This window comes from Triturus cristatus, chromosome 4_1, assembly GCF_964204655.1.
Source record: "Triturus cristatus chromosome 4_1, aTriCri1.1, whole genome shotgun sequence".
In the NCBI taxonomy this organism is placed as follows: Eukaryota; Metazoa; Chordata; class Amphibia; order Caudata; family Salamandridae; genus Triturus; species Triturus cristatus.
In genome coordinates, this window is record NC_140585.1 from 1,249,366,804 (window position 1) to 1,249,380,700 (window position 13,897).

The 13,897-nt window shown below is 47.5% G+C and overlaps 1 protein-coding gene across 1 annotated transcript in view; it reads left to right on the forward strand.

Moving 5' to 3' along the window:
• Window positions 1–13,897, forward strand: part of AMHR2 (anti-Mullerian hormone receptor type 2) — a 1,019,001-nt gene that overhangs the window by 535,773 nt on the left and 469,331 nt on the right. The window contains exon 8 of the mRNA XM_085650742.1: window positions 6,800–6,960. Coding sequence (XP_085506868.1) covers window positions 6,800–6,960 — 161 coding nt within the window. The remainder of the gene's footprint in view (window positions 1–6,799; window positions 6,961–13,897) is intronic.

Here is a 13,897-nt window from a genome sequence, read left to right on the forward strand (position 1 = left end):
TTGCAGAATCAGAAGGACAAATGTCCCTTTTGAGGTCAGGCCTGTGGCTGGGGAGCAGAGGTTGCGAACAGATCCCGCAGCAGCCTTTTGAATCCACAGATCAGTCCAAATAATTTTATGAAGGTGGGCGGTTGACTCAGGCTATTTTATCATCGTTGGAGGGAATCCATTTGAGACTATTGGGTTCTCTTGATCATAAAAACTAGTTATCGGCTGCAATTTAGTGATGATCCTCTGATGAACCTGGACAGATGTACACTATTGTCAGGGGAATCAGACAAAGGGGAATTTCATACTGCAATGCATTCAGGCTCTTTGAGACAAAAGAGCAATGTTGCTAGTTCTCACGAAAGGCTGCTACTCTCAACTATTTTGTATTCCAAAACGGGACCGTTCTTATCATCCATTTGTAGATCTAAAAGAACTCAACAAGTTTATTCTCTTCAAAACTTTCAGGGTGGTGACATTTCAGAGCATGACTCCGTTACTGTCCACTGGAGACTTTCTGGCAACCCTGGGCCTTCAGGATGCGTACTTTCATGTACTGATTCATCCAGCCGGTAACACATATCTAAGACTTGCAATCGGTAACAATCAATATCAGTTCCAGACTCTTCCTTTCAGCCTATGTACATCTCCAAGGGTGTTTACAAAGGTATTGGCTTCAGTGGTAGCTGCATTACTCTCTAATTCTCACCAGAACTAGGAGATGGTCTGTTCCTTCCTCATGGATCTGGGCTGGCTGATCAACCACAAGAATTCTCAGTTGGTTCTCTCAGAAGAGGTGGCCTTTACAGAGGCGCTCTTACACACCCAAAAACGAACAGCCTCTCTGCCGCAGAAGGTGGTCATTGCTATCCAATTGCATTTATTTTCAATGTTTGTTGGCAATGACACAGACAACCATCCAAACTTGGTTGAAAGTACAGGGTTACATGGCAGTGACCACGGCGGCTTGATTTCATTTGTAGCCTCTTCTGAATCATCTGATGGATCACTGGGGTCTCAAGGCGTGGTCAAGGAACTTCAGTGGTAGCTGTCGGAGTCCCCTTTCAACTACCACCACCACAGGTATTAACTACCAATGTGAGTCTTTGGGGTTGGCGAGCTGTGTTTCTCGATCAGGCGTTCAGCGGACAGTGGTCAGAAGCAAAGATGGTTTTCTCTTCCAACTTGTGCGGGTTGGCAGCTGTTTACAGAGCCTTTCAAGCACTTCAATCCCATCTGAAGTGGATACATTTGTTAATCAGAATAGACAATTAGGTAGCCAGATGTTACCTGAATCGTCAAGGGAGGGCACGAGGAATTGGGGTCTCACCTATCTGGCCATCAAAATGTTTTATGGGCGGAGGAGCATCTAGGTTCTCATAGGAAACTTTCTACTTTGAAGGTTTACAAGAAACATTGGGCTTTTTTTCCATCTTGGTGCTCTAAGAAATCAGCAGCTCCAGATTCCATAACCCCTTTTGAGGTTCTAGATTTCTTGAGAGAAGGCTTTGTAAAAGGGTTAGCTCCTTCCACCTCACTGTCCAGTGGGATGCATTTCGAGTATTTAGAAGTCCATCTCACAAATTTCTCTGATTTTATTTTTCGTAAATCACCTTCTAAAATGTTTTGGCCTCAAAAAGCCGACAGTTCACAATGTAGTCCACCCTTGTTATTTGTCATTCGTGCAAAAGGCATCCAGTTGGCTCAATTTGCACCTCTGGAAGATTATAGTCTACAACATTTGTGTAAGAATATGGCTTTTCTCGGTGCCCTTATTTCTGTCAGATGTTTGTGGCAACTTTCTACCCTTTTGATTACTTTTCCCTATGTGAGTTTTTTTTCCAATCAGGGTTACACTTTGATAAGATCCCAAATGTGCAGTCCAAGTATAATTCTTCCCAGGAGATAGTACTTCCAGTTTTCACATTTTCAGGTTTAGAAGCCCCTTCTATAATAGGCATATAACGGAATTTGGTTATATATTTACAAAGAATAAAGCCTTTCAGAGTAGCTAACTTTGTATTTGTCTCATATGGGGCAGCCAACAAAGACAAAAAGGTTCCAGCTCTCAAGCTGAGTAGATTGGTTAAAGGGGCTATTACTCAGACCTACAGGTCAGTGGGTTGGGACCCTCCTCGGGATGTTCAGGTTGATTAATAAGGGAGGTGTCAGCCTTCTGGGCCGAGGTGGGTAGTGCTTCTTCACTCAAGATAAGTAGAGCAGCTACATGGTCGACCCCTCAGACATGTATTTCCCATTATCGAGTAGATTGAACGAATTCTGCAGAAAATAAATTTGGTTCTGCTTTTTTGGATACAGCAATGGAGTCATTGTTGTACAGTCAAATAAAGTTTTGCACTGCGCGCATTTCAGAAGTCGGTGCAATTCTTTACTTGGTATTTCTTCATACTTGTTATGACTGGGGCGGTGAGGGCGGATGATGGGTAATGAAAAAATTACTTCTCTGTAATCTTCATTACCCTGAATCATAGTTCGCCCCATCACCAGTCTAGTTCTCTCCCAACTTCCATTGTCTTGCACCTCCTGTGCAAGTTACTTGGTAAATACAAGAGCTGGGAGAGGAAGGGTAGGTACATTTGTAAGCTGGGGTCTTCTTTTTGAGTTTACTTTAGTAATGTTCTGTGGGAGGTGGGCTCCACCTCATACTTGTTATGACTGGGACAGAGAGGACTTTGATTATGGGTAACATCTGTTACCCAATTTAAGAAACGTGCTGGGTTGTGAGATACCCATTATGAAATGTATGTGATGTATGGATTGGTAGATGACCCATTTGATGGCAGTCTTATACTGCGCAAATTAATTGTGAATGTTTTTTCACGTTTCTACATGTTTTCCTCAAGTGAGTGAGTTTTTCATTGTTTTCTCAGTATAGTATCTGGATCATATTGTCTTGGCCTACCTGCTCAGTTTCATAGAGTCTTTTTTGCTTTCCCTGGATCAGGTAGGGTTGGCTAATCAGCATGGTCTCATGTCAGAGTTTGTGGTATGGGTGCCTGCTATTTATTAGGTTGGTAACTGAGGGTGTTCTATACAACTATTGTTGCAGTATAGTGGGAAATAGTGTACTGTATTGTTATGGTTGGGAATAGTTTGTTGATTTATGGTTAGGTGTTTGTGTGTGCTGTTGCATTGGTCTCCTGTTGTGTGTATATAGCATTGTTGTGGAAGGTGGCTGTTGAGAATTTCTGACAGTGTTTGTGGTATGAGTGTTCTGTGTCGATAGTTTTGTTTCTGTTGTGTCCTTTAGTGCACTCGTGCTGTATGGGTGTTTGGCAAGTCAAGTTTTGTCTTTTGGTTCAGGTTGGTTTGTATTTACTGTTCTGTAAGAAGGAAGGGGTGCGGTGGCTTGCATGACCTATATCTAGGAAGCCACAGAATGTCAAATGTTGGGTGTTAATGAGCGACTGTTGGTCAGTGTGACCAGTGAAAAATCTTTACTAACTATTCTGTAGTCTACTTATGTTTTTGCAACTACTCCCATTGTTACACATCTCTTACTGGGGATCTTGAATACTTTGGCAGCTGTCTCACTCAAAACTAATGTCCGGACTTTTGAAATGTATTGAGTAAGTTATTGATACCGAGGGCAGTCAACAAATTCTGTAATAAGAAATTATGCATTTTTAGGTCTCGCCTAGCGAGGCAGCGCATGCGTTGCTCGCCTTGGCGAGATCTATTGTTGTCGGTTTCTTGGCCGAAGGGGGACAGGACATGTGCGCGCCTGGACAGGCGATGTGCACGCGCATGGCGTCTCTTCTCTGGCGATGTCAGCTTAGGACCGGACATCAGAAGTGCATGCGCACCGCACGGCGTCTCTTCTCTTCTCTGGCGATGTCAGCTTGGGGCTAGACAGCAGATGTGCATGCGCACCGCCTCTCTTTTGCTCGCAGGCATGTTTTCCCAATATTAGATCTCGCTCCCAGGCCTTAAAACTGAAAGGCGTGGCTGAGGTGCAAGACAAAGACACTATCACACTTGTAGGGAGACTCCATGTCTTTAGAAGCACCTTCATCCAGAGTTATGTTTTTAACACCAGCGCTTAACAGCTGTGAATTGTACCCTCCTGCTTGTAATGAAAGAAGTACAATTGTAGGTCGCTGCGTGCTAGATGCTATAGGTGACAATAAAGAAGGAACAGGATAAAGTTGCTCAAGATTAGGGCTGGTTGAAATAGCAATACGTTTTCTGCTTGTGTACTATGCGTAATTTTTGCGAAGATTATACGTCGTATGCGAAACACATTTCATTAGTCGTGTGTAAAAATTCTGTACAAGGGCAACAGCCCTCCCCTGCCCTTCCATCCCCAAGAAAATATGCTTGCGCCACGGCACGCATCAGTTTCAAAGACGTTTTTTTCTTGACCCAGTCTTCCGTCAATGAAAGCTATGAGAAAAAGGAGGAAAACAAATTAATTACTAAAAATAGTCAAAACTCAACAAATTGGATTTATGATATATTACGCTTATGTTTTTTTTTTTTTACGTAAGTCAACCCATTTGTACTCCTGATGACCTGGGGCCAGTCTGTAACTCTGCACCACTGCTGTCTCGGATGGACAGGATGATAAGTGGTTGTGTACGGGGGCCTCGGAGACACTTTCATCAGCAGTGCTGGGGGTGCCGGGGGCAGGTTGAAACTGGATGCCAACCCCGGTCATGTTATGATATTGCTTATTTCAGAGCCACGTTTGATATACTGTTCTTTGTGGCCCAGCTCGCCACACAATAGCCGTGTAATTAGGACTTGCTCCATAACGTATTAAAGAGGAGGAGACAGGCCATAGAATGACTATTTAATTTACAGTGTCCTTGTCATAGAGACCTCCAGGCTCCTTTCATGTTTAATTCAGAGCTTGCTGGCTGTGCTGAAGGGGGGGAGTGGTACTTTACCTTTAGAAGCGTGTAATGTTACTAATCAGGAGTGATTTCTGGGTGTGTTCATTATCTAATTTGATCTTCATTCTGTGTACTGCTGTATCAACTTTGTTTCAGGAGCCAGCAAAAGCTTAAATTTGATAATAACTATCAAAATTAATGTTTACATCATAGTGATATATTACTTTGCTTTCTGTGTTGGTATTGTTCAGTTAGAAAACTGTGTTTATGTCCGTCTATCTATATTAAAATAAGTGCCTATATCAATTCCTAAGAAGAAAAGCAATGATGACATTAATGTTGGGTCACAAAATATCATTCTCTATGTCCACAGTGACCTCATTGCTAGCTTGACAAGTGACTGACTGAACCCAACTCTAAACAGACTTTCTCATTATGTTACTTAGGACAGCCGAGCTTTACAGTCTCTGCTCAGTTTTCAGAGCATCCTGGGAAAGTGGTTTTCCTGTAAATGTAGCTGCCAAACCCCTTCCTAATTTGACTTGTCGATCATTTCTAGATTGCAAGTTGGGGGAACCATGTGACAGCTCATGGAGGTGTGCAAGTCCAACAAGTCATGTTGGTAGATCGGCCAGCCATGTCCAAGTGTTGCACAGGCCCAGAAGCATGACATAGTTTCATGATAACACGAAAACACAAAAAGCCTTTGTTGAAGCTCTGTGCTTCTACTGGTGAAGTCTGCTAGTTTACTCATAAGGATTAGCTTGATGTAGTGTTTTTAAATCCAGTATGCCTAAAGTAGTGTACCCGCTGAAGTTGCACACAGATAATACATTATAACAAAAATAACTCGGCAATCCATGTGGGAAACCCGAAATGCCCCTGGCACCTTAAATCTAGAAAGACAAAAAAGCCATGTGAAAATAAATGCAATTAAATACGTATTTTCTGTTATCCTTTTACTGCGAGGATCATGACCAGGCCCTTTGTTCTCTTGATTTTCTGTAGAAGCTGCCTGAGGCTGAATAGGTGTTGACTGCCTTCCAGGTCCTGGTTTACCGAGACCCACTGTAGTCCCAGTAAATGAAGGAGCCTCATGTGCAGTTTATTATCCAAAACTGATGCTCCATTCTTCTTGTAATAGTCCCCATTTATAAGCTTTCATGACAAATTAAGATCATGCATCATTGCCCTCAGCTCAGGGCATTAACAGCTGCTGTTAACCACTCTTAATTGCCCCCTTTCTGTATGAGCTACACGGGGTACTGAGAAGAAAGGAAAATTATCAGTTGTTAATACGTGTTTCCATGTGATCAATAAGGCTGTTGGCGCCAGCCCCTTACTCTCATCCTACACAGGCCGATAAACATGCCCACTGCCTTGTTTGCAATCTTGTCTGTACTTCACACTCACTCAAACTACAACAAAGTCAACAAGCATTTGTAATGCAATAGGTCTCGCATTCACGCGAGTTTAAGCTGTTAGCATTGTAAAGGACAATGCCTTTTATTTATGTTTTGGGTTTTAAAACCTAAATAAAAGGCAGTTTCAATTACAATAATAATAGCTCAAACTTGTGTGAATGCGAGACCTATTGCATTGCAAATGCTTGTTTTCCATGGTACTCTTATTGTGAATCAACAGAGGTTGACGGTACATCATATCAGGCAAGTGTCATCTGTTCACAACTGCAGATCCATTCTCCACTTTTGAGATGTGATCAATGCATGCTCTGCCCTAGTATGCCTGTCAGAATTGCCGCAATTTATTTTGTTGACAGTCTGATACTGTGAGTGTAGGGCTTTGTGGCTATCAGGCAGCAAGCTTGAAACTCGCCTACACCTATCCAACATTTGAACATTCAAATGGCTGTCATAGAGTGTCCATGGCGATAGCTTGTATAGCCTATTTGGTGTCTTTGTTAACCTCACCTCTGTCTTCTCCCATCACAGGTCACCATAAGCCTGGCATCGTCCACCGAGACTTGACAAGTCAGAACGTTCTGGTGAAAGCAGATGCCACCTGTGCCATCTCCGATTTTGACTTGGCCCTGATGCTACCATTTTGCCGGAAGTCAGGGAGTCAAGATGCATCCTTCCATGCTATGAAAGCGGTGAGGTTGGAGAACTTAGAGTCAGCTTGGAAAATATTCGTTTGTAGAGCATTACTAGTTTCAAGACCCTTTGACCCTCCTTTCTAACCATAAAATTGCGTCTGGAAATTAGATTTGCCATCATGAAGTATCTTAAAAGCCCTGTAACTCTGTGAAAATATTATATTCATGGCATTATAGGAATGGAATGTAAAGAAATCAAACTGCATTTTAAAATGAGTGATTCGCTAAGCGACTTGAGGTAATTCTGCACGTGCCAGCTCCATGAGGCACTAACAGTGGCAAAATAAAACGTAAAACAAGGAAAAGTTAGAAGTGTGGAATTTTGAATTGCTCTGTGATGGTTACGTATTCCCGTATGATATGGGGGATGCACCCTGAAACAAGGGACAACTCAACCAATAATACTCACATGCTCCTCAAACATTTTGGTACTTTTTAATGATTCTTGATAATAATGACACACATATCCAAGTACATTAACAGGCCGCTACTCTATTATCTTCCCGGGGTATCCAAAGATATTGTAGTAGATGCCTTATTCACTTATTGTGAAATGTGCATCATTTGCGCCTATCCACACCCAATTAATCAAGGTTAATTGAGCAGTAAAATCTCAGCTGTAACCTTGTTCTATATATTTCTTTAACCATACACCCCAGTACTCTACTAATTAAGAATTTGTCTTGGTATATACTGTGAAGTATTTTTTTAAACTCACCACTTACCACTTTCTTCCAGATCCCAGCACTATCTAGTTGTGTTTTATCTAAGAACTCCCAAACAATTTCTTCTAGTTGAGCCGCCCTGGTGGTATCACCCTATCACGTTGTGGATAGGCGCCGATGATGAAGCATGTCATGATAAGTGAATGAGGCTTCTACTCCAATATCTTTGGATACCCCGGGAAGATAATAGTGTAGTGGCCGGTTTAAGATGATTGGTCCCCCTTCACTGTCCAGTTGCGCTTATGTGAGCAAGTGTTTGCCTATGGTAGAACACAACTGGACAAAAAAATCTCCCGTTCTCTGGAATTGAGAGAAATACCATGATTTTAACCTAATTCCTAGACCATCTCAGAATCCCAGCTTGGAGAGCATAGGTTATGAGACTCAGTGAATGATAAGCCTCTGCTTTCACCAGTGGCCTAAAGATTATCATTATCTAAATGTCTGTACCTTGTCCATTGAGTCTTTCACAGATCTGGGCCGTCATACGGCAATGGTATTTTCTTCCATATGTTCATTATTGTTTGCTCAGATTCTCTTCACCTTCAGAAATTTTCTTCAATCAGATCAATAGATCTAATGGCCTTCTGAGGCAAAAATTAATATCAATATATCTCAAGATTAGTGGCTCTGGCATGGTGAGTCCTCTGCGTAAGTGCAAAGCATAAAATAGTTTATCTTTTCTGTGTCTGTAAGAAAATGCCTCTTTTTTACATGATCACGCCCCTCCTCCCCCCCTAAAGTTTAGGACGGATGCTGCTGGTTTTTCAAATCTTGAGAGTGCACTGAGTCCTGCTAACCAGACCTCAGTTCCAGTGTTCCAACCCATTAAAAATGTATGTTGAATTGGCTACACCCAGTTGGCATGCGCTGACTTACTTATAAGTACCTAGTATATGGTACAATGTAAGACAGAGTGTCTCCCCAGGGCTGTTGCACTGAAAAGCAGTTTAACAATGCTAGTTCGACTTTGCTATTGGAACCAATGCCAAGGTCCCCATTTGCCATAACAATATATATAAGCCCCCCCTAAGGAAGGACTATGGAGCACTAAAACAGGGAGCTGTAGATTATTAAGTAGTACATATACTTGTAATATCTTCTCACAACAAAACTACCAAGTTGTTGTTTTTGCTTTGGAAAAGTTATTATCCCCATTATTTAATACAGATTTACGGGCTGACCTCTCAGTCCGGCTAACTTCTGAAAGGGACTACTAAAATGGGTACTTGCAGGTATTAAATTAATTGTGGCATTAAACTCAACTTGATGCCTAAGTCGAATTTAATGTCACTTTTAAGGAAGGGCAGCTTTTAGAAAGTTGCCACTCTGTTGCCCAGTTTGTTCAGTGGCCTCATATGATTGCTGTCCACTAGACAGCCGTCTGCCCTCCTGGGGTATAGTATGAATGACTCCCAGACTTAGGAACAATAGAAGTCTGCTACAGGGAGAGGTGTAACCTCACCCTCGCAGAAATCCACTCAGGGTGTTGGCCTAAAAGGCGAGCTTCAAATGCGAAGCCGCCTTTGGTGGGTAAATGGCGATCACATTCTTTGTTCAGATATACAGGCTGGAGGTGGGAACAGAGATGGGAAACCAGTGACCAGGTATTCCCGTGGACGTGTAGCCCCCAGATAGCCAAACCTCTAGGGTGGGCTACCAAGCTCCTAACCTCCAAAAAGGGTTAGACATCTTGGAAGTGGAGTAAATGAACTCTGGAATTGCTAGATTCCACACATAGCCAGAAGTCATCACAGGGCAGGGTGGATCCTGGTAGCCCATTGGCTAATGACCGTTTCACCCCCGCAAGGCACTTACTGGGCATAAGTATCGTACCCTGAACCTCAGATCACAACAGAGCTGGAGAAAGGACCAAAGAAGGACTGCCCTTCTGACACCTGGACCTGGCAAGAGAGGCTGGCATCTGCTGGACGGCAACTAACGCACTTTGAACTATCAATAAGAGGACTGTGCCTGTGACTTCTGGCTTGTAGAAAAGTCACTCCCGAGCCCCAGACCAGAGTGACTCAGAGGGTGAGTCGGCTGACCCCCAGGAACCAGCACCAGGGCCATCAAAGCTGAAGAAGCCCACATCAGCAAGTCAGTAGCCACATTCTGCAAATTATCGCTGACCGATGCTGGTCGATCCAAGAGATTAATCTTCGATGGGCAAAAGCTACACCCAATTCTGCTCAACCTGAGAGTGTCGTCTCAGTCCAGATAGGTCACCAAAGAGGGACACCATTCTTCAAAGGATACCGCTGCACACACTGTGTACACAGCTTGGTAGCCCAGCCGCAGCTGGTGTTCTACCTGCTCAAGGACAACTGTGAGGAACACCGACCCCTGTGGCCAAAGTCGCCCCACCTTACCCGTGGACTGAGGAATAGCCATATGGACACCCCCGTCGCCCGCACAGTACCCGGAGCATCTTTTTTAAATTTATTTTATTGGTTTAAACAGCAGCATCTGAAAGAGACACGTTAATGATAGATTCCTTACCTTAGAATATCCCCAGGTGTTAGACTGGATCCAGAAAGTTTTTCGTCTGCAGTACCCCCGCGTGTCGGTAGGCGGCGTCATGCGGCTCCACGTCCGTCGCTGGCGACGTATGCGCCGAGATGACGTCATGGAGGCTACTTAGGGCCACCCATGCGCGCTGACGTCAGTTCTTTCTTTTTCCGCGCCAGTAAGCGCAGATCCGGTTAGAGCAGGTACCTTAGTCACTTTTTGACTGTCTTTTTGAGACTTTTGTCTCCTGTAAGTTTGAGTCTACTCTGGTGCACGTAGGAATGCGTGGTTTTAAGTCATGTGGGGCCTGCCGTCGCAATATATCGGTGGCGGACCCCCACGACGTCTGTCTCTACTGCCTGGAAAGCGACCACGACTCCCGGTCCTGTATGGACTGTCTGGCCATGACCCCAAAGGCCTTGAGGGAGCGGCGCCAGAAGCTGCTTGAGATCTGGCACTCGTCCTGGCGCCGTTCACGGTCCAGGGGCCGCTCCAGAGAACGCTCTCGGGGCCACCATCATCGCTCCTCGGTCTCCAAGTCTTCTCCCTCGGATTCGGGTAAGAAACAACACAACATGAAGTCGAAGAAGTTTTGTTGCTCTTCAACGTCGCCTTGGCGGTCCCCGGAAGCGGACGAGGGGGACAGGGGCTCCTTCGGAGCCCGGGAGTCCCGCGGCCTACCCACCTTATCCAGGTCCGTCGGCGACTCCCGCACAGGTGCAAGAGTTTCTTGCTTCCTTGGACCGCCTGTTTAGGCCTCGGGCTCCCGCCGGCGCGCCCTTGGGCCCCTTGGTCCCGTGTCAGGATCCTGTCGGGCCGCCGGCGGCAACGGCCCCGCCGCCGCAGGACCGTATGCCGCTGGCTCCGGCCACGGTGACACAAGGTCCCACGCTGCCGGCTCCGGCCCCAGCGCCACCCTTGGCTCCGCTCCCGGTGCCACAGTGGGTGCCCTTTGTTCCGCCCCTGCCCAGGTTCCAGGACAATTTTGTCCCTACCTGGGATCCGCACTGGGACACGGTGCTGGTTTGGCGCCGTTCCCGGCACCGTTTGTTCCTTCCCCGGTCCCTGCCCTGCCGCTGCAGTCTGTGCCACATACGGCGGAGGTGGAGGTCAACTTGGAGGGGTCTGAGGACCCTCTTGCTCGTCAGTGTGATTCTGAGCAGGACTGGGCGGACGACATGGAGGAGGCCGGCGGCCTTGATCTCTCCTCTGACCCGCGGTTTGCCTCTCCTCCGCCTACCATGGAGGAGGGCGCTTCTTACATGGCGGTGCTCCGTCGGGCAGCTGAGGTCCTCCACCTTGATCTCCCTACGGTGGACTAGAAAACTAATCTCCTCACTGAGGTGCTCCAGACGGTGTCCACTTTGTCGGAGCCCCTGCTCCCATTTAATGACGCCCTCACAGAGGTCTTATTGGGCACTTGGTCGCGGCCAGCCACAGGGGCCCCTGTGGATAAGAACGTCGCCAGGCGTCTTCGCCCGGCGCCGGGTGACCCTGCCTTTCTGACCACTCATCCTACGCCCGAGAGCCTGGTCATTCTGGCCTCTACTTCTCAGAGTGCGTTTCCCACCGCCCCGCCGGATAAGGACTCTAAAAAGCTGGAGCAGTTTAGCAAGAGGCTGTTTTCCTCTGCCAGCTTGGGGCTGCGGTCTGTCAACACCACATGCCTTTTGGGCTGCTACTCTCATGCTGTGTGGGACACAGTGGCGCAGACACTGCCCCAGTGTCCGGAAAAGGTTCGCTTTCCCAGGCGGTGGCGGAGGGAAAGGATGCCACGAAGTTTGCCATTCGGTGTGGCCTGGACACCGCGGATTCATTAGGGAGAGCGATCTCCACAACAGTGGCCCTACGTCGCCATGCGTGGCTGCGGTCCACTGGATTTTCAGGGGATGTCCAAGGTTCCCTCATGGACATGCCTTTTGATGGTACTCGCCTGTTTGGCGATAAGGCAGACAGTGCGCTGGAGCGTTTCAAGGACTCTCGGGCTACGGCCAAGTCCTTGGGTCTCTCTGCCACTTGCCCGGCCATGTCTACTTTTCGTTCCTTTTGTGGCTACGGGAAGGGCGCCCCTGCCTGCTTGTTCAGTCAGAAGCCTGCGCAGAACCAAACAGCGCGGCTGTGGGCGTGACTGCCGCCGTGGCGCCACAGGGGGCTTGCGCACGGATCAGTCACCCTCCGCTCCCGCAGCGTCCTCCTCGAAGCTTTCCTAATACGAGCTTTGGGGTGCACCCCATGCCAGTGGGCGGCAGGATTTGTCATCAGCTCCCCCACTGGCGTTCTGTCACTTCCGACAAGTAGGCGTTGCAACTCGTCCGAAGGGTTATTCCCTCCCCTTCGAGTCTACCCCCCCCCCAGCCTTGCCACCTCCGTTCCACCGCATGTCGGGGGATCACTTTGCGCTTCTCCAACAGGAAGTCATGGCCCTCTTGGCCAAGGGGGCTATTGAGTGCGTTCCCGGGCCAGAAGTAGGACGTGGTTGTTATTCCCACTACTTTCTGGTTCCCAAGAAGGACAAAAGGGGTTTGCACCCCATCTTGGAACCCAGGAACGTCAATCGCTTCCTCCGGAAGGAGAAGTTCAAGATGTTGACTTTGGCTCAGGTCTTGGCTGCCCTCGACCCTGGAGACTGGATGGTAGCGTTGGACTAGCAGGACGCATATTTTCACATCCCCGTCCTGCCTGCCCACCGACGTTACCTGCGGTTCATGGTAGGCCAGGAGCAATTTCAGTTTGCAGTGCTCCCCTTCGGCCTTACCTGTGCCCCTCGGGTGTTCACGAAGGTGATGGCGGTGGTCGCAGCTCACCTGTGCAGGTCAGGGGTGTCAGTCTTCCCTTAACTTGATGACTGGTTGCTGAAGGCGTGCTCGCCCCAGGCAGTCGTCAACCACCTTCAGACTACGGCCGACCTCCTGCATTTGCTGGGGTTCTCCATCAACGTGCCGAAGTCGCACCTGAGTTCCTCTCAGAAGCTCCCCTTCATCGGAGCGGTTCTGGATTCGATGCTGTTTCAGGTTTATCCTCCCGAGCAGCGAGTCCGGGATATTCAGGCTATGATTCCGATCTTTCAGCCTCTATCCCGGGTTTCAGTCAGGATGGCCCTCCGGCTCCTGGGCCTGATGGCCTCCTGCATCCTGCTAGTGCAACATGCCAGATGGCATATGCGGGCTCTGCAGTGTGACCTAAAGTTCCAGTGGGCACAGCATCAGGGCAACCTGTCCGATCATGTCCAGATCTCGGAGGGCACTGCACGACAATTGCAGTGGTGGCTCACAAATTGCGATTGGGTCAATGGCAGATCCCTCTCCCTCCCCCAACCGGAGCACACAGTGGTGACAGATGTGTCCCTCCTGGGATGGGGTGGCCACTTGGGAGAGGTGAAGATCACAGGCCTCTGGTCTTCGGCGGAGTCCCGGCTCCATATCATTCTGTTGGAGCTTCGGGTGATCCGACTTGCACTGAAGGCATTCCTTCCCTCTGTCTGGGAAAGTGTAATGCAGGTGTTCACGGACAACACCACCGCCATCTGGTATTGCAACAAGCAGGGCGGGGTGGGGTCGTGGACCCTATGTCAGGAGGCTCTGCGCCTCTGGACATGGCTGGAACATCAGGGCATTACCTTGGTGGTTCAACACCTGGCAGGTTCCCTGAACACCAGGGCGTACAAACTCAGCCACCGGTGCTTGATGGATCACAAATGG